Below are 21,848 nucleotides of genomic sequence, written 5' to 3' on the forward strand. Positions count from 1 at the left end.
TATGACTAGGGTGGCTGGAGTCTTTCACCATTTGTAGGGCCTTCCTCTGACACCACCTGGTATAGAAGTCCTGGATGGCAGGAAGCTTGGCCCCAGTGATGTACTGGGCCGTACGCACTACCCTCTGTAGTGCCTTGCGGTCGGAGGCAGAGCAGTTGCCATACCAGGCGGTGATGCAACCAGTCAGGATGCTCTCGATGGTGCAGCTGTATAACTTTTTGAGGATCTGAGGACCCATGCCAAATCTTTTCAGTCTCCTGAGGGGGAATTGGCTTTGTCGTGCCCTCTTCACGACTGTCTTGGTGTGTTTGGACCATGATAGTTTGTTGGTGATGTGGACACCAAGGAACTTGAAGCTCTCAACCTGTTCCACTACAGCCCCGTCGATGAGAATGGGGGCGTGCTCAGTCCTCTTTTATTTTTTTTCTGTAGTCCACAATCATCTCCTTTGTCTTGATCACTTTGAGGGAGAGGTTGTTATCTTGGCACCACATGGCCAGGTCTCTGACCTCCTCCCTATAGGCTCTCATTGTTGTCTGTGATCAGGCCTACCACTGTTAATTGCCTTGCGGAGTGAGTAGCTACACTGTTTTTATTCTGCCATATTCCCAGTCACCTTGCCATTGTTAAATGCGGTGGTTCGCGCTTTCAGTTTTGCGTGAATGCTGCCATCTGTCCACGGTGTCTGGTTAGGGTAGGTTTTAATAGTCTCACAGTTGGCACAACATCACCTATATACTTCCTGATAAACTCAGTCACCGGTTTCAGTGTATTCGTCTAAATTATTTTCGCAAGCTACCCGGATGCATACACACACACGATAACATACGCACTATACACACACGTACACATGGATTTTGTGTTTATAGATATGTGGTAGTGGGGTAGGGGCCTGAGGGCACACACTTAGTGTGTTGTGAAATCTGTTATGAATGTATTGTGATGTTTTTAAAATTGTATAACTGCCTTAATTTTGCCGAACCCCACGAAGAGTAGGTAATGCCTTGGCAGCAGCTAATGGGCATCCATAATAATGCTCATAAGCATAGGGGTATTGTCGGTAGTAATGTTGTGCACATTTACCTGAATTGTACAGGTTTTTTTTTTTTTTTTTTTTTTTTTTTTTTTTTTGGGTGTAGATCATCTTAATATTGCAGATAGATTGTAACTTCCATCAATGTAATTGTCAGCATCATTTCCAATCCCCCATGTTTTTTTTAAATATATATATACATACATACATACATACAGTGGGGAAAAAAAGTATTTAGTCAGCCACCAATTGTGCAAGTTCTCCCACTTAAAAAGATGAGAGAGGCCTGTAATTTTCATCATAGGTACACGTCAACTATGACAGACAAATTGAGAAAAAAAAATCCAGAAAATCACATTGTAGGATTTTTTTATTAATTTATTTGCAAATTATGGTGGAAAATAAGTATTTGGTCACCTACAAACAAGCAAGATTTCTGGCTCTCACAGACCTGTAACTTTTTTCTTTAAGAGCCTCCTCTGTCCTCCACTCGTTACCTGTATTAATGGCACCTGTTTGAACTTGTTATCAGTATAAAAGACACCTGTCCACAACCTCAAACAGTCACACTCCAAACTCCACTATGGCCAAGACCAAAGAGCTGTCAAAGGACACCAGAAACAAAATTGTAGACCTGCACCAGGCTGGGAAGACTGAATCTGCAATAGGTAAGCAGCTTGGTTTGAAGAAATCAACTGTGGGAGCAATTATTAGGAAATGGAAGACATACAAGACCACTGATAATCTCCCTCGATCTGGGGCTCCACGCAAGATCTCACCCCGTGGGGTCAAAATGATCACAAGAATGGTGAGCAAAAATCCCAGAACCACACGGGGGGACCTAGTGAATGACCTGCAGAGAGCTGGGACCAAAGTAACAAAGCCTACCATCAGTAACACACTACGCCGCCAGGGAATCAAATCCTGCAGTGACAGACGTGTCCCCCTGCTTAAGCCAGTACATGTCCAGGCCCATCTGAAGTTTGCTAAAATGCATTTGGATGATCCAGAAGAGGATTGGGAGAATGTCATATGGTCAGATGAAACCAAAATATAACTTTTTGGTAAAAACTCAACTCGTCGTGTTTGGAGGACAAAGAATGCTGAGTTGCATCCAAAGAACACCATACCTACTGTGAAGCATGGGGGTGGAAACATCATGCTTTGGAGCCGTTTTTCTGCAAAGGGACCAGGATGACTGATCCGTGTAAAGGAAAGAATGAATGGGGCCATGTATCGTGAGATTTTGAGTGAAAACCTCCTTCCATCAGCAAGGGCATTGAAGATGAAACGTGGCTGGGTCTTTCAGCATGACAATGATCCCAAACACACCGCCCGGGCAACGAAGGAGTGGCTTCGTAAGAAGCATTTCAAGGTCCTGGAGTGGCCTAGCCAGTCTCCAGATCTCAACCCCATAGAAAATCTTTGGAGGGAGTTGAAAGTCTGTGTTGCCCAGCGACAGCCCCAAAACATCACTGCTCTAGAGGAGATCTGCATGGAGGAATGGGCCAAAATACCAGCAACAGTGTGTGAAAACCTTGTGAAGACTTACAGAAAACGTTTGACCTGTGTCATTGCCAACAAAGGGTATATAACAAAGTATTGAGAAACTTTTGTTATTGACCAAATACTTATTTTCCACCATAAATTGCAAATAAATTCATTAAAAATCCTACAATGTGATTTTTCTGGATTTCTTTTCTCATTTTGTCTGTCATAGTTGACGTGTACCTATGATGAAAATTACAGGCCTCTCTCATCTTTTTAAGTGGGAGAACATGCACAATTGGTGGCTGACTAAATACTGTTTTTCCCCACTGTACATACATACATACATACATACATACATATCCTTTTAAAGAATATATATATATTCCCCTTTATTACTTTCCAACCCCGCCACCCTTTCCCCACTTGGAGTAAACTAGTGAACAACAACGCCTAGGCCACTACTTCCAGCCCATACCCACTATCTACATTTTATGGACACAGTCAATTTTTAAGTAATTACATTTTGTTTGTTCTTTCTCCTGAACTTCTTCTACTCTCAACCTTTCCGATCATTTTCATGATGTCCATCCGGTTTGCTTCTATATGCCATATCTTTCTAACTGTGCTCCTTCACAAAAGCTCTCAACCTACAACCCATAAACTTATTATGGACACAGCGTGCCTACATTATTAGTTATCTTGTTATTGTTTGTTGTTAGCTGTTATTAGTCCCATCCTTCAATTCCATTCAACACCTCCCATCTATCTTTTAACACCATCCATATAGGATTTCTATTTGCCATATATATTTCAACTGTACTGTGATGTCTTACAAAAGTTCTGAACCTTTCTATTCTCATTGTTTCTACAGATTGTAAATTGAAAAAAAAAAAAAATTTGCTAATAGTATTAGCAAAATAAATCTGCAGGGTTAGCTCCAGGTAAATATTGCAATCCTTTAGCCATTCCTGGACCTGTGTCCAAAAACAAGCTACAAATGGACAGTACCAAAACAAATGATCTAATGATTCTGTCTCTTCGCAGCAAAATCTGCAGAGCTGGGAAGATTGTATCCCCCATATAAATAACATTCTACTTGGTAGCAAGAATTGTATATAATAATTTAAATTGAAAGATTCTAAGTTTTGAATCCGGTGTTGTTTTGCGTATCAGTTCATTAACACTATGCCATGGGATCGGTACGTCAAAAATCTCTTCCCAACTATTTTGCTATCTATATGGGACGGCTGTCAATCCTTTGGTCCTTAAATGAAACTGATATACCTTTTTATTTATCACAGTTTTCCTTAACCAATTATGTTCTTTAATGCAAGGCCGACAGACAAGTTCCTTACTTTCTCCTCCTTCCACTTTCCTCTTAAATTTTTGCGGTAAGGCTGCAATTATTTGGTTGTAATTTTGGGTAGAGCAGACATTTCCATATGTTTTTGTTAGCTGCATGTGCGACATAACTCCACCAGTCCTACCGATGATATCATTTACAAAGATTATACCTTTTTTAAACATTTTGTCAAAACAAATGTTTTTTTGTCAATTATTATAATTGAGTTTAACCACAATATTTGTTGCATTATTTGTTCTGTCGTTTCTGGAGGATTAAATTGAAATTGCAACCAACTTTCTATGGCTGGTTTTAGAAATAGTAATATCTGGGAGATGATTTCCTTTTCAAATAACTGAAAGTGAGTGGTTGTAATCAGAATAAAGGGAAAAAGGCCATTCTTGAACATTGGGTGAGACAATCTTACTAATTTACTAGAGAACCAGTTCGGATTTAGCAAAAATAGATAAGATCTTGCTAGTATAACTTTTGTATGACTGAAGCTTTTAGTGATAGGTCTAATGCTTTAATATATAACAATTTCTGTCCTCCGAATTCATATTCATTATATAAATAGGTCCGTTTAATTTTGTCTGGCTTGCCGTTCCAAATAAAATTGAATCTTTTTTTCTCATATAATTTAAAAACTGTTCTCTAGGCGTAGGCAAGACCATAAGCAAATAGGTAAACTGGGATAATACTAAAGAGTTAATCAGGGTGATTTTTCCACAAATTGACAGGCACCCACCTTTCCATGGTAGCAAGATCTTATCTATTTTTGCTAACTTTCTATTATAATTTATTGAAGTGAGATCATTTATTTCCTTTGGGATATGTATTCCGAGTATATCCACATCACCATCAGACCATTTTATTGGTAAACTACATGGCAATGTACATTTGTTATTTTTTATTGATCCAATACGTAATATAGTACATTTGTCATAATTTGGTTGTAATCCAGAGGGGTTAGAAAATGTATCTAGATCCTCTATGCGGCTGTGGATTGATTCTAGTTGTGGATTTAAAAGAAAACATGAATCATCAGCGTACAATGACACCTTTTGTTTTTAAGCCCTGGATTTCTAATCCCCTGATATTATTGTTGGATCTGATTTTAATAGCTAACATCTCGATGGCCACAATAAATAGATATGCCGATAGTGGACAACCTTGTTTCACTCCATTGACAGTTTATAACTTTCTGAGAAATAGCCATTATTTACTATTTTACACCTAGGGTTACTATACATGATTTTGACCCATTTTATAAGAGATTCACCAAAATTGAAATGCTCCAGGCATTTATATATAAACCCCAGTCGTACTTTATCAAATGCCTTTTCGAAGTCTGCTATGAATAGCAAGCCTGGTTTCTCCGATTTTCCATAATGTTCTATTGTTTCCAATACTTGCCTTATATTATCTCCAATGTATCTTCCATGTAAAAAACCTGTCTGAATGAATAATATCCGACAATACCTTTTTAATTCTATGCGCTATACATTTTCCTATAATTTTTGCATTACAACACTGAAGTGTAAGGGGCCTCCAATTTTTTTAATGGACTGGATCTTTATATTTTCCACTTGTGTCCTGTTTCAGTAATAATGAGATCAGACCTTCTTCTTGAGTGTCAGATAATCTACCATTTGCATAGGAGTGGTTAAAACATGCTAATAGCGGTCCTCTTAGTATATCAAAAAAGGTTTGGTATACTTCGACTGGTATGCCATCCAACCCTGGAGTTTTCCCAGACTTAAAGTTTTTAATTGCATCCAGAAGTTCCTCCTCTGTAATTTCACCTTCACATGAGTCTTTCTGTTTGGCTGTTAATTTTACATTATCAATAGAAAAAACATCTCTACAATTAGCTTCAGTTAGAGGAGATGGAGGCGACTGAAACGAAAACATATGCTTAAAGTACCTTGTGGGGTAGGGGCATGAGGGCACACACTTAGTGTGTTGTGAAATCGGTTATGAATGTATTGTGATGTTTTTAAAATTGTATAGCTGCCTTAATTTTGCCGGACCCCACGAAGAGTAGGTAATGCCTTGGCAGCAGCTAATGGGGATCCATAATAATGCTCATAAGCATAGGGGTATTGTCGGTAGTAATCTTGTGCACATTTACCTGAATTCTACTGTTAGCTTGTTGATAATGGCACCGGAGGGGATGGCTGCCGTTTTACGGGCTCCTAACCAACTGTGCTATTTTGTGTGTTTTTTTGCGTTGTTTGTAACTTATTTTGTACATAATATTGCTGCTACCGTCTCTTATGACCGAAAATAGCTTCTGGATATCAGAACAGAGATTACTCACCTCGAACTCGACTAAGATTTTTTCTTTAATGAGTCTGACGCGATGGATATGCTGCTTCTCCGAGACCAGGCCCAAATCCCCGTCATTCGCGTGAAGAAAAGACGGAAATACAGGGGGTGGAGATCGGTGTGCCTTGTTAGAATTCGTTGCAGAGTGGGTAACCCGCCTCTACCATCCGCTCTATTGGCCAACGTGCAATCACTGGAGAATGAAGTTGATGATCTCCGTTCAAGACTATCCTACCAACGGGACATTAAAAACTGTAATATCTTATGTTTCACCGAGTCGTGGCTGAAAAACGACACAGATTATATACAGTTGGCTGGGTTTTCCGTGCATCGGCAGGACTGAACAGCTACGTCTGGTAAGACGAGGGGTGGGGGTGTGTCTATTTGTCAATAACAGCTGGTATAAGGCCATAAGCAAAAAAGAAAATGCTCACCCAGAAGTGGCGCTCCTAGTGGCCGGGGACTTGAATGCAGGCAAACTTAAATCTGTTTTACCTCATTTCTACCAGCATGTCACGTGCAACCAGAGGAAAAAAACCTGAAGACCACCTTTACTCTACACACAGAGATGCGTACAAAGCTCTCCCTCGCCCTCCATTTGGCAAATCTGACCATAATTATATCCTCCTGATTCCTGCTTACAAGCAAAAATTTAAGCAGTGACTCGCTCAATACGGAAGTGGTCAAATGACACGGATGCTATGCTACAGGACTGTTTTGCTAGCACAGACTGGAATGTGTTCTGAGATTCATCCAATGGCATTGAGTTATGATGAGTTTCTCGGGTATCAAGTAATTCATGATGCAAGAAGATATTTAACACTTAGATGGAGAGTTCATACAAATATTTAATAGATTCGGTACTGGATTCGTCTAACAAAAGGCGCGTGCTTCTCCTCTTGCCATATCAACTACCAGACAAAGAAAACCTCTCAGTTTATATACGTCATGTTACACGTTTCTTCAACAACATCTGGTAACCATCAGTGGGCACTCTTCTTCTTTGATGTTATTACCTTGTCAGTATATCATGTCCATCAATCATTCTAAGATAAACCTCAGTAAGCTCCCTCAACATAATATAATCCTTGGTATTCAGACTGTGCGGCACCCAGAATCACTTATCTACTAAATTTGACCTGGCTCCCACAACGCTATGAAATGAAATCATAACAATCCTCTTTTTTTTCTTTTTCTTTGTGGTAAGTAACATTACTCAGATATAAATAACATTACTTAACCCCAACAATTCACATATAACTTGATATAAAATGTTCTCCAATCAGTAGTATACAGTGAGGGAAAAAAGTATTTGATCCCCTGCTGATTTTGTACGTTTGCCCACTGACAAAGACATGATCAGTCTATCATTTTAATGGTAGGTTTATTTGAACAGTGAGAGACAGAATAACAACAAATAAATCCAGAAAAACACATGTCAAAAATGTTATAAATTGATTTGCATTTTAATGAGGGAAATAAGTATTTGACCCCCTCTCAATCAGAAAGATTTCTGGCTCCCAGGTGTCTTTTATACAGTTAACAAGCTGAGATTAGGAGCACACTCTTAAAGGGAGTGCTCCTAATCTCAGCTTGTTACCTGTATAAAAGAAACCTGTCCACAGAAGCAATCAATCAATGAGATTCCAAACTCTCCACCATGGCCAAGACCAAAGAGCATTCCAAGGATGTCAAGGACAAGATTGTAGACCTACACAAGGCTGGAATGGGCTACAAGACCATCGCCAAGCAGCTTGGTGAGAAGGTGACAACAGTTGGTGCGATTATTCGCAAATGGAAGAAACACAAAAGAACTGTCAATCTCCCTCGGCCTGGGGCTCCATGCAAGATCTCACCTCCTGGAGTTGCAATGATCATGAGAACGGTGAGGAATCAGCTCAGAACTACACGGGAGGATCTTGTCAATGATCTCAAGGCAGCTGGGACCATAGTCACCAAGAAAACAATTGGTAACACACTACGCCGTGAAGGACTGAAATCCTGCAGCGCCCGCAAGGTCCCCCTGCTCAAGAAAGCACATATACAGGGCCGTCTGAAGTTTGCCAATGAACATCTGAATGATTCAGAGGAGAACTGGGTGAAAGTGTTGTGGTCAGATGAGACCAAAATCGAGCTCTTTGGCATCAACTCAACTCGCCGTGTTTGGAGGAGGAGGAATGCTGCCTATGACCCCAAGAACACCATCCCCACCGTCAAACATGGAGGTGGAAACATTATGCTTTGGGGGTGTTTTTCTGCTAAGGGGACAGGACAACTTCACCGCATCAAAGGGACGATGGACGGGGCCATGTACTGTCAAATCTTGGGTGCGAACCTCCTTCCCTCATCCAGGGCATTGAAAATGCGTAGTGGATGGGTATTCCAGCATGACAATGACCCAAAACACACGGCCAAGGCAACAAAGGAGTGGCTCAAGAAGAAGCACATTAAGGTCCTGGAGTGGCCTAGCCAGTCTCCAGACCTTAATCCCATAGAAAATCTGTGGAGGGAGCTGAAGGTTCGAGTTGCCAAACGTCAGCCTCGAAACCTTAATGACTTGGAGAAGATCTGCAAAGAGGAGTGGGACAAAATCCCTCGTGAGATGTGTGCAAACCTGGTGGCCAACTACAAGAAACGTCTGACCTCTGTGATTGCCAACAAGGGTTTTGCCACCAAGTACTAAGTAATGTTTTGCAGAGGGGTCAAATACTTATTTCCCTCATTAAAATGCTAATCAATTTATAACATTTTTTACATGTGTTTTTCTGGATTTTTTTGTTGTTATTCTGTCTCTCACTGTTCAAATAAACCTACCATTAAAATTATAGACTGATCATGTCTTTGTCAGTGGGCAAACGTACAAAATCAGCAGGGGATCAAATACTTTTTTCCCTCACTGTGGGGAGAACAAGTATTTGATACACTGCCGATTTTGCAGGTTTTCCTACTTACAAAGCATGTAGAGGTCTGTACTTTTTATCATAGGTACACTTCAACTGTGAGAGACGGAATCTAAAACAAAATTCCAGAAAATCACATTGTATGATTTTTAAGTAATTAATTTGCATTTTATTGCATGACATAAGTATTTGATCACCTACCAACCAGTAAGAATTCCGGCTCTCACAGACCTGTTAGTTTTTCTTTAAGAAGCCCTCCTGTTCTCCACTCATTACCTGTATTAACTGCACCTGTTTGAACTCGTTACCTGTATAAAAGACACCTGTCCACACACTCAATCAAACAGACTCCAACCTCTCCACAATGGCCAAGACCAGAGAGCTTTGTAAGGACATCTGGGATAAAATTGTAGACCTGCACAAGGCTGGGATGGGCTACAGGACAATAGGCAAGTAGCTTGGTGAGAAAGCAACAACTGTTGGCGCAATTATTAGAAAATGGAAGAAGTTCAAGATGACGGTCAATCACCCTCAGTCTGGGGCTCCATGCAAGATCTCACCTCGTGGGGCATCAATGATCATGAGGAAGGTGAGGGATCAGCCCAGAACTACACGGCAGGACCTGGTCAATGACCTGAAGAGAGCTGGGACCACAGTCTCAAAGAAAACCATTAGTAACACACTACGCCGTCATGAATTAAAATCCTGCAGCGCACGCAAGGTCCCCCTGCTCAAGCCAGCGCATGTCCAGGCCCGTCTGAAGTTTGCCAATGACCATCTGGATGATCCCAAGGAGGAATGGGAGAAGGTCATGTGGTCTGATGAGACAAAAATAGAGCTTTTTGGTCTAAACTCCACTCGCCGTGTTTGTAGGAAGAAGAAGGATGAGTACAACCCCAAGAACACCATCCCAACCGTGAAGCATGGAGGTGGAAACATCATTCTTTGGGGATGCTTTTCTGCAAAGGGGACAGGACGACAGCACCGTATTGAGGGGAGGATGGATTCGGCCATGTATCGCGAGGTCTTGGCCAACAACCTCCTTCCCACAGTAAGAGCATTGAAGATGAGTCGTGGCTGGGTCTTCCAGCATGACAACGACCCGAAACACACAGCCAGGGCAACTAAGGAGTGGCTCCGTAAGAAGCATCTCAAGTTCCTGGAGTGGCCTAGCCAGTCTCCAGACCTGAACCCAATAGAAAATCTTTGTAGGGAGCTGAAAGTCCGTATTGCCCAGCGACAGCCCCGAAACCTGAAGGATCTGGAGAAGGTCTGTATGGAGGAGTGGGCCAAAATCCCTGCTGCAGTGTGTGCAAACCTGGTCAAGACCTACAGGAAACGTATGATCTCTGTAATTGCAAACAAAGGTTTCTGTACCAAATATTAAGTTCTGCTTTTCTGATGTATCAAATACTTATGTCATGCAATAAAATGCAAATTAATTACTTAAAAATCATACAATGTGATTTTCTGGATTTTTGTTGTCTCTCACAGTTGAAGTGTACCTATGATAAAAATGACAGACCTCTACATGCTTTGTAAGTAGGAAAACCTGCAAAATCGGCAGTGTATCAAATACTTATTCTCCCCACTGTATGTGTGTATGTACCTGTGTGTGTCTCTTAACAGTTCCCGCTGTTCCACAAGGTGTATTTTTACCTGTTTTTTAAATCTGATTCTACTGCTTGCATCAGTTACCTGATGTGGAATAGAGTTCCTAGTAGTCATGAATCTATGTAGTACTGTGCTCCTCCCATAGTCCGTTCTGGACTTGGGGACCTCTGGTGGCATGTCTTGTGGGGTATGCATGGGTGTCTGAGCTGTGTGCTAGTCGTTTAAACAGACAGCTCGGTGCTTTCAACATGTCAATACCTCTCCCAAATACAAGTGGTGATGAAGTCACTCTCCTCCACTTTGAGTAAGGAGAGATTGACATGCATATTATTAATGTTTGCTCTCTGTGTATATCAAAGGGCCAGCCGTGCTGCCCTGTTCTGAGCTAATTGCAATTTTCCTAAGTCCCTCTTTGTGGCACCTGACCACACGACTGAACAGTAGTCCAGGTGTAACAAAACTAGAGCCTGTAGGACCTGCCTTGTTGATAGTGCTGTTAAGAAGGTAGAGCAGTGCTTAATTATGGACATACTTTTCCCCATCTTAGCTACTGTTGTATCAATATGCTTTGACCATGACAGTCTACAATCCAGAGTTACTCCAAGCAGTTTAGTCACCTCAACTTGCTCAATTTCCACATTATTCATTACGAGATGTAGTTGAGGTTTAGGGTTTAGTGAATGATTTGACCCAAATACAATGCTTTTAGTTTTGGAAATATTCAGGACTAATTTATTCCTTGCCACCCATTCTGAAACTAACTGCAACTCTTTGTTAAGTGTTGCAGTTATTTCAGTTGCTGTAGTAGCTGACGTGTATAGTGTTGAGTCATTTGCATACATAGGCACACTGGCTTTACTCAAAGCCAGTGGCATGTCGTTAGTAAAGATGGAAAAAAGCAAGCGGCCTAGACAGCTGCCCTGGGGAATTCCTGATTCTACCTGGATTATGTTTGAGAGGCTTCCATTAAAGAACACCCTCTGTGTTCTGTTAGACAAGTAACTCTTTTATCCACATTATAGCAGGGGGTGTAAAGCCATAACACATACGTTTTTCAAGCAGCACACTATGATCGATAATTTCAAAAGCCACATTGAAGTCTAACAAAACAGCCCCCACAATCTTTTTATCATCAATTTCTCTCAGCCAATCATCAGTACTTTGTGTAAGTGCTGTGCTTGTTGAATGTCCTTTTCTGTAAGCATGCTGAAAGTTTGTTGTCAATTTGTTTACAGAAAAATAGCATTGTATCTGGTCAAACACAATTTTTCCCAATAGTTTACTAAGGGTTGGTAACAGGCTAATTGGTCGGCTGTTTGAGCCAGTAAAGGGGGCTTTACTATTCTTAGGTAGCGGAATGACTTTTGCTTCCCTCCCAGCCTGGGGGCACACACATTCTAGTAGGCTTAAATTGAAAATATTGAAAATAGGAGTGGCAATATCGTCCGCTATTATCCTCAGCAATTTTCCATCCAAATGGTCAGACCCCGGTGGCTTGTTATTGTTAATAGACACCAATCATTTGTTCACCTCTTCCACACTCACTTTACGAATTCAAAATTACAATGCTTGTCTTTCATAATTTGGTCAGATAAACTTGGATGTGTAGTGTCAGCAATTGTTGCTGGCATGTCATGCCTAAGTTTGCTAATCTTGCCAATGAAAAAAGTATTAAAGTAGTTGGCAATATCAGTCGGTTTTGTGATCAATGAGCCATCTGATTCAATGAATGATGGAGCTGAGTTTGCCTTTTTTCCCAAAATGTCATTTAAGGTGCTCCAAAGCTTTTTACTATCATTCTTTGTCATTTATCCTTGTTTCATGGTGTTGTTTTTTTCTTCTTTTTATTCAGTTTAGTCACATGATTTCTCAATTTGCAATACGTTTGCCAATCAGTTGTGCAGCCAGACTTATTTGCCATTCCTTTTGCCTCATCCCTCTCAACCATACAATTTTTCAATTCCTCATCAATCCACGGGGATTTAATAGTTTTTACAGTCATTTTCTTAATGGGTGCATGCTTATTAGTAACTGGAATAAGCAATTTTCATAAATGTGTCATGTGCAGTGTCTGTTTGCTCCTCATTACCCACCATGGACCACAGTATATTCTTTACATCAACAACATAGGAATCACTACAAAACTTATTGTATGACCTCTTATACACAATATGAGGCCCAGCCTTCGGAACTTTGGTTTTCCTAGATATGGCTACTATATTGTGATCACTACATCCAATGGATGTGGATACTGCTTTCAAACAAATCTCTACAACATTCGTAAAGATATGATCAATACATGTTGATGATTTCATTCCTGTACTGTTTGTAACCACCCTGGTAGGTTGACTGATAACCTGAACCAGATTGCAGGCACTGGTTACAGTTTGAAGCTTTCTCTTGAGTTGGCAGCCTGATGACAGCCAGTCAATATTCAAATCACCCAGAAAGTATACCTCTCTATTGATATCACATACATTATCAAGCATTTCACACATGTTATCCAGATACTGACTGTTAGCACTTAGTGGTCAATAGCAGCTTCCCACCAGAATTGGCTTTAGGTGAGGCAGATGAACCTGTAGCCATATTACTTCAACAGTATTTAACATGAGATCTTCTCTAATCTTCACAGGAATGTGGTTCTGAATATAAACAGCAACACCTCCACCATTGGCATTTCCATATTTTCTGTAAATGTTATAACCTTTTATTGCTACCACTGTACCATCAAAGGTATTATCCAAGTGAGTTTCAGAGATAGTCAGAATATGAATGTCATCTGTTACTAGCAAATTATTGATTTCATGAACCTTGTTTCTTAAGCTACATATGTTAACGTGGGCTATTTTGAGCACTTTTCTTCTGGGATGCTTACTTGTTTTTATTGCTTTACTGGGAAGCTTTGCAGCAGTTAGTGCAGGGTGAGCAGCACACAGTGGACTGCCTCCTCGGGCACACCGGCTCAGTGCTAACAGTATAAATCTGGTACCTAGGCACATGATCACTGCACACAACAGCTGCAGGATCAGCAGAGGCACCCAGGGCAGCTAGAGGGACACAAACCAGGTTACCCACATTGTGTCTACTGACACACCTGATGTAATGTACATTTGCTGAAGTCACAATGGTAGGGATTAGCTGCGCTGGGCTTGGGTCATTGCTAAATCATTGTCTCAACGCAGCCTTATAATGCTGTGAAAGGATCCAGGAACCCAAATGATTTGGGTGAATCCCATCCTCCTTATATAACGTGTTTTGTTTCCAAAAGGTATCGAAAATGTCAACAAAAGTTACACCCATTGAGCTGCAATAATCACGTAGCCAGTTGTGAAGAGCAAGAATCCTGCTGAAGCGTTCAAAGCCACCATTCAGAGAGGGCACAGGGCCAGATATGGTGGGTTTTTTGTTAGTGTCTAGAAGAGAGTCAATCAGCTCTTTTAAAATCCAGTTTCAACTGTTCAGAGCTGCCCTTCATAATGTCATTAAAACCCACATGGACTACGATATAATCGATTTCCATGTCCTGACATAGTACATTCGGGAGCAGCTTAGTAATGTCATTCGCTCGAGCTCTGGGATAGTGTCGTATAAATATTTGACCAAAAAAATAGTCAACTCAAAAATCTCTCTCAAGAGACCGGAGCTTGTGAATCCAAGAATTAGACTTTATTGCATAATAAAGCCGAGCTTGTTCCACGGAGCAACTGTCTCTCTTTGGCTTAGAGATCTCTTATATACACACACAAATGCACAGTCATGTATACATAGCTTACAAAGCTACTCCCCTTAAGATCACTGATTAACATCTTTAACTGCCACGCCACTATTATCTTTGAAAGTCCAATAACACATGTTGTTTACTCCAAAAAGGCCATGGGCACTTTAGCCTCTTTCCCTTATCTCATTATATTGGTGGCATGGCACAAACACTTTTTAAAAATAAAATACATACATTCATCAAAGCATGTTTACACATTGTATTGACTATATTCCTTATTTAGACATGCATCTAGACTTATAAAATGTCAATCATGTTTACTATATTTTATCTTTGACATTTCCCAACATTTTCCTTAATGATACATAAAATATTACCATAATAGGACATTGTTTTTGCACCAGAAACGGTCACATTTCTTACCATGGAGCTGCCCAAAATCACGGCAGGCGAGAAGGACAAGGAAATTCCCACACTTCACAGGATGCAGGCCTCCGACAGATGGAGAATCCCCGCTCGATCCAGAGCGGGGATGGAAGGTTGCCGACTTCGAAATCGTAGTAGTAGGCACTGCGGCCGCAGACACAGGCATCCCCAGCGACAAAGGTGTAGGAAGATCAGGCTCCAGTATGGCGGAACTATTCGTTGTTTGTATCCGCTCCGGGCCTCTCGTTGGAAGTGTAGACTGCTTTGCGGGAGGTCACTGTCTTCGGCTTCCCCGGCTCGTGACATGCGACCAACGTTGATTGCCTCCTCATGCTGTGCTCCTTCGACAGCGCTATCAGATGGTGGAGCACTGGGCAACACTGGCCAGTCGGATAATGACAAACGACAAGGATTAATGTACATTACATTAGGAACGTATTCCCTTTTTGACATTTTGTTACAGCCTTATTCTAAAATTGATTAAATAAAAACAATTCTTCATCAATCTACACACAATACCCCATAATGACAAAGCGAAAACAGTTTTTTAGATATTTTAGCAAATGTATTTAAAAAATAAAAAACGTATTTACATAAGTGTTTAGACCCTTTGCTATGAGACTCGAAATTGAGCTCCAGTGCATCCTGTTTCTACAACTTGATTTAGAGTCCACCTGTGGTAAATTCAATTTATTGGACATGATTTGGAAAGGCACACACCTGTTTATATAAGGTCCCACAGACAGTTGACAGTGTATGTCAGAGAAAAAACCAAGCCATGATATCGAAGGAATTGTCCGTAGATCTCAGAGACAAGATTGTGTCGAGGCACAGATCTGGGGAAGGGTACCAAACCATTTCTGCATCATTCAAGCTCCCCAAGAACACAGTGGCCTCCATCATTCTTAAATGGAATACATTTGGAACCACCAAGACACTTCCTAGAGCTGGCCGCCCGGCCAAACTGAGCAATCGGGGGAGAATGGCCTTGGTCAGGGAGGTGACCAAGAACCCGATGGTCAATCTGACAGAGCTCCAGAGTTCCTCTGTGGGGATGGGAGAAACTTCTAGAAGGACAACCATCTCTGCAGCACTCCACCAATCTGGCCGTTATGGTTGAGTGGCCAGACGGAAGCCACTCCTCAGTAAATGGCACATGACAGCCCGCTTGGAGTTTGCCAAAAGGCACCTATAGACTCTCAGACCATGAGAAACAAGATTGACTGGTCTGATGAAACCAAGATTGAACTATTTGGCCTGAATGCCAAGCGTCACGTCTGTTGGAAACCTGGCACCATCCCTACGGTGAAGCATGGTGGTGGCAGCATCATGTTGTGGGGATGTTTTTCAGCGGCAGGGACTGGGGGACTAGTCAGGATCGAGGGAAAGATGAACGGAGCAAAGTACAGAGAGATCCTTGATGAAAACCTGCTCCAGAGCGCTCATGAACTACCTCAGACTGGGGCAAAGGTTCACCTTCCAACAAGACAACAACCCTAAGCACCCAGCCAAGACAACGCAGGAGTGGCTTCGGGACAAGTCTATGAATGTCCTTGAGTGACCCAGCCAGAGCCCGGACTTGAACTCAATCGAACATCTCTGGAGAGACTTGAAAATAGCTGTGCAGCGACGCTCCGCATCCAACCTGACAGAGCTTGAGAGGTTCTGCAGAGAAGAATGGGAGCAACTCCCAAAGTACAGGTGTGCCTGTAAACAAATTGACAAACTTTCAGCATGCTTATAGAGAAGGACATTCAACAAGCACAGCACTTACACAAATTACTGATGATTGGCTGAGAGAAATTGATGATAAAAATGTTATAGGGGCTGTTTTGTTAGACTTCAGTGCGGCCTTCGACATTATCGATCATAGTCTGCTGCTGGAAAAATGTATGTGTTATGGCTTTACACCCCCTGCTATAATGTGGATAAAGAGTTACTTGTCTAACAGAACACAGAGGGTATTCTATAATGGAAGCCTCTCAAACATAATCCAGGTAGAATCAGGAATTCCCCAGGGCAGCTGTCTAGGCCCCTTGCTTTTTTCCAGCTTTACTAATGACATGCCACTGGCTTTGAGTAAAGCCAGTGTGTCTATGTATGTGGATGACTCAAGACTATACACGTCAGCTACTACAGCAACTGAAATAACTGCAACACTTAACAAAGAGTTGCAGTTAGTTTCGGAATGCGTGGCAAGGAATAAGTTAGTCCTGAATATTTCCAAAACTAAAAGCATTGTATTTGGGTCAAATCATTCACTAAACGAACCCTAAACCTCAACTACATCTCGTAATGAATAATGTTTAAATTGAGCAAGTTGAGGTGACTAAACTGCTTGGAGTAGCCCTGGATTGTAGACTGTCATGGTCGAAACATATTGATACAACAGTAGCTAAGATGGGGAGAAGTATGTCCATAATTAAGCGCTGCTCTGCCTTCTTAACAACACTATCAACAAGGCAGGTCCTACAGGCCCTAGTTTTGTCGCACCTAGACTACTGTTCAGTAGTGTGGTCAGGTGCCACAAAGAGGGACTTGGGAAAATTGCAGTTGGCTCAGAACAGGGCAGCACGGCTGGCCCTTAAAAGTACATGGAGAGCTAACATTAATGACATGCATGTCAATCTCTCCTGGCTTAGAGTGGAAGAGAGATCGACTTCATCACTGCTTGTTTTTGTAAAAGGTGTCGACATACTGAATGTACCGAGCTGTCTGTTTGGAATACTGGCACACAGCTCAGACACCCATGCATACCCCACAAGACATGCCACCAGAGGTCTCTTCACAGTCCCCAAGTCCAGAACAGATTATGGGAGGCGCACAGTACTACATAGAGCCATGACTACATGGAACTCTATTCCACATCAGGTAACTGATGCAAGCAGTAGAATCAGATAAAAAAAACAGGTAAAAATACACTTTATGGAACAGCGGGGACTGTTAAGCAACACAAACATAGACACATTCATACAAACACACAATAACATACGCACTATACACACATGTACACATGGATTTTGTGTTATAGATATGTGGTAGTAGAGTAGAGGTCTGAGGGCATACACTTAATATATTGTGAAATCTGTTATGAATGTGTTGTAATGTTTTTATAATGTATAACTGCCTTAATTTTGCTGGACCCCAGGAAGAGTAGCTGCTGCCTTGGGATCCATAATACATAAAAATACAAATCACGTGTCAGGTGGATGGATTATCTTGGCAAATCTGGCTTTATTCGCCATGTGCTCTTATAATCTCCACCCAGCACAGCCAGAAGAGGACTGGCCACCCCTCAGAGCCTGGTTCATCTCTAGGTTTCTTCCTAGGTTCCTGCCTTTCTAGGGAGTTTTTCCTAGCCACCGTGCTTCTACATCTGAATTGCTTGCTTTTGGGGGTTTTAGGCTGGGTTTCTGTATAGCACTTTGTGACATCTGCTGATGTAAAAAGGTATTTATACATTTGATTGATTGAAAGGAGAAATGCTCACTAACAGGGATGTAAACTAATTTTTGCACACAATTTGAGAGATAAGCTTTTTATGCGTATGGAACATTTCTGGGATCTTTTATTTCAGCTCATGAAACATAGGACCAACACTTTACATGTTGTGTTTATATTTGTGTTCAGTATATTTAGGCAATTGAGAAATCGGTGCACTGCCTCGTTTTAAACAGGCCAAATCAAACTACTTCCTTAGCGCTGTGACAGACTGTTAGTGATCCCACTAAATTCAGGAAAATTGTTAATTCACTGAAGCGGGGTAATTCCTCTACTTCCCTGCCTAAGCAAGTAGTTTTAGACTCCTGCATCATTACTGAAAAAGTAAATGTTTGATGCTTTTAATCAGCATGTTATCTCAGCTGGTTTCCTATTTGAAAGAAATGGTGGTCATACTGGTCTTGACCAGTCAGTGACTGTTCTGCTCACATACAGCCTCAATGGATGATCAGTCAACCTCACGCGACTTGGGAAATGGTAGTCAGGGTTTTTCATTTTGGCAGCTCACAGAAACAGAAGTTATTGCAGAATTTCTGGCTCTAACCAGAATAGAAAGAAGAGTGGGAGGCCACGGTGCACAACTGAGCAAGAGGACAAATACATTAGTGTCTAGTTTGAGAAACAGACGCCTCACAGGTCCTCAACTGGCAGTTTCATTATATAGTACCTGCAAAACACCAGTCTCAACGTCAACAGTAAAGAGGCGACTCCGGGATGCTGACCTTCTAGGCAGAGTTGCAAAGAAAAAGCCATATCTCAGACTGCCCATCTGAATATTTTCTTTTTATTGGCCAGTCTGAGATATGGCTTTTTCATTTCTCAGAACAAGAATAGACTGACGAGTTTCAGAAGAAAGCTCTTTGTTTTTGGACATTTTGAGCCTGTAATCAAACCCACAATTGCTGACACTCCAGATGCTCAACTAGTCTCAAGAAGGCCAATTTTATTGCTTCTTTAATCAGCACAACAGTTTTCAGCTGTGCTAACATAATTGCAAAAGGGTTTTCTAATGATCAATTAGCCTTTTAAAATGATAAACGTGGATTAGCAAACACAATGTGCCATTGGAACACAGGACTGATGGTTGTTGATAATGGGCCTCTGTACGCCTATGTAGATATTCCATTAAAAATCAGTCGTTTCCAGCTACAATAGCCATTTACGATATTAACAATGTCTACACTGATGTTATTTTAATGGACAAATAAATTGCTTTTCTTTCGAAAACAAGGACATTTCTAAGTGACCCCAAACTTTTGAACGGTAGTGTGTATATAGTAAACTATTTTTGACAAGGGCTCACCAGATGCAGACTATATGTATTTAAAATTTTATAAAACGTAATTCATTCTTTAATGGATTGATTCCAGGTGATCCTGCGTTTCATGGACTTCAAGCTGGACGGGACGGGCTACGGGGACTACGTGAAGGTGTATGATGGCTTGGAGGAGAACCCTCGCCGCCTACTACGTGTCCTCACTGCCTTCGACTCCCGTGCCCCCGTGGCCGTGGTCTCGTCCTCGGGCCAGCTGCGCGTTCACTTCTATGCTGACAAGATCAATGCGGCAAGGGGCTTCAACGTCACCTACCAGGTAGGCATGAGTTCAACCGAAATTTCTCACAGAATCAATTAATTTATATTGGTTTGTTTGCTAGGGCCGATTTTAATTGATTCGTCCTATAGTTGTCCGGCAAAATATTGTAAGAGGTACTTACATCGTTGCATACTAGCTTCTTATTTATTGCAGGGGGAGAAAAGCTACAGTTTTTTTTATAATACATAAATACAAATATATACAGTGCCTTTGGAAAGTTTTCAGACCGCTTGACTTAATTACACGTTTTGTTACATTACAGCCTTATTCTAAAAATAGATAAAGTAAAATATTTTCCTCAGCAATCTACACACAATACCCCATAATGACAAATTAATGACAAATAATGACAAATAATGACATAATGACTTTTTTTAGAAAGTTTAGCAAATGTATTAAAAATAAAAAACAGATACCTTATTTACATAAGTATTCAGACCCTTTGCTATGAGACTCGGAAATGAGCTCCGGTGCATCCTGTTTCCATTGATCATCCTTGAGATGTTTCTACAACTTGGTTGGAGTCCACCTGTAGTAAATTCAATTGATTGGACATGATTTGGAAAGGCACACACCTGTCTATATAAGGTCCCACAGTTGGCAGTGCATGTCAGAGCAAAAACCAAGCTATGAGGTCGAAGGAATTGTCTGTAGAGCTCCGAGACAGGATTGTGTCGAGGCACAGATCTGGGGAAGGGTACCAACAAATGTCTGCAGCATTGAAGGTCCCCAAGAACACAGTGGCCTCAATCATTCTTAAATGGATGAAGGTTGGAACTCTTCCTAGAGCTGGCCGCCCGGCCAAACTGAGCAATCGGGGGAGAAGGGCCTTGGTCAGGGAGTTCCTCTGTGGCGATGGGAGAACCTTCCAGAAGAACAACCATCTCTGCAGCACTCCACCAATCAGGCCTTTATGGTAGAGTGGCCAGATGCAAGCCTCTCCTCAGTAAAAGGCACATGACAGCCCGCTTGGAGTTTGCCAAAAGGTACCTAAAGGACTCAGACCATGAGAAACAAGATTCTCTGGTCTGATGAAACCAAGATGGAACTCTTTGGCCTGAATGCCAACCGTCACGTCTGGAGGAAACCTGCCACCATCCCTACGGTGAAGCATGGAGGTGGCAGCATCATGCTGTGGGGATGTTTTTCAGTTGCAGAGACTGGGAGACTAATCAGGATCGATGGAAAGATGAGCAGAGCAAAGTACAGAGATCCTTGATGAAAACCTGCTCCAGAGCGCACAGGACCTCAGACTGCAGTGAAGGTTCACCCTCCATCAAGACAACGACCCTAACCACACAGCCAAAACAACGCAGGAGTGACTTCGGGACAAGTCTCTGAATGTCCTTGAGTGGCCCAGCCAGAGCCCGGACTTGAACCCGATCGAACATCTCTGGAGAGACCTGTAAATAGCTGTGCAGCGATGCTCCCCATCCAACCTGACAGATCTTATGAGGATCTGCAGAGAAGAATGGGAGAAACTCCCCAAATACAGGTGTGCCAAACTTGTTGCGTCATACCAAAGAGGACTCGAGGCTGTATTTGGGGAGGGGGTTTATAGATTTGGAAAACAAATTACCAACCTGTTTTTACTTAGTCATTATGGGGTATTGTGTGTAGATTGATAGATTGATGAGGGGAAAAATTACAAAAACAAATCCTCATCAGAAAAGTCGGAGTCTGAATGCTTTCCGAATGCACTGTATATTTAAAGGGACATTTCACCTTAGCTTTACCACTGAGTGCACAAAACATTAGGAACAGCTCTTTCCATGACAGACTGACCAGGTGAATCCAGTTGACGGCTATGATCCCTTATTGATGTCACCTGTTAAATCCACTTAAATCAGTGTAGATGAAGAGGAGGGGACAGGTTAAAGAATACTTTTTAAGC

At 41.6% G+C, this 21,848-nt stretch overlaps 1 protein-coding gene across 1 annotated transcript in view; it reads left to right on the forward strand.

The window, feature by feature from the left end:
• The window catches only part of LOC121554008 (low-density lipoprotein receptor-related protein 12), a 63,731-nt gene that overhangs the window by 25,171 nt on the left and 16,712 nt on the right, over positions 1-21,848 (forward strand). The window contains exon 7 of the mRNA XM_041867438.2: positions 19,730-19,951. Within this exon, the coding sequence (XP_041723372.1) occupies positions 19,730-19,951 (222 nt within the window). The remainder of the gene's footprint in view (positions 1-19,729; positions 19,952-21,848) is intronic.

Source organism: Coregonus clupeaformis, chromosome 38 (genome assembly GCF_020615455.1).
Source record: "Coregonus clupeaformis isolate EN_2021a chromosome 38, ASM2061545v1, whole genome shotgun sequence".
NCBI classification, from domain to species: Eukaryota; Metazoa; Chordata; class Actinopteri; order Salmoniformes; family Salmonidae; genus Coregonus; species Coregonus clupeaformis.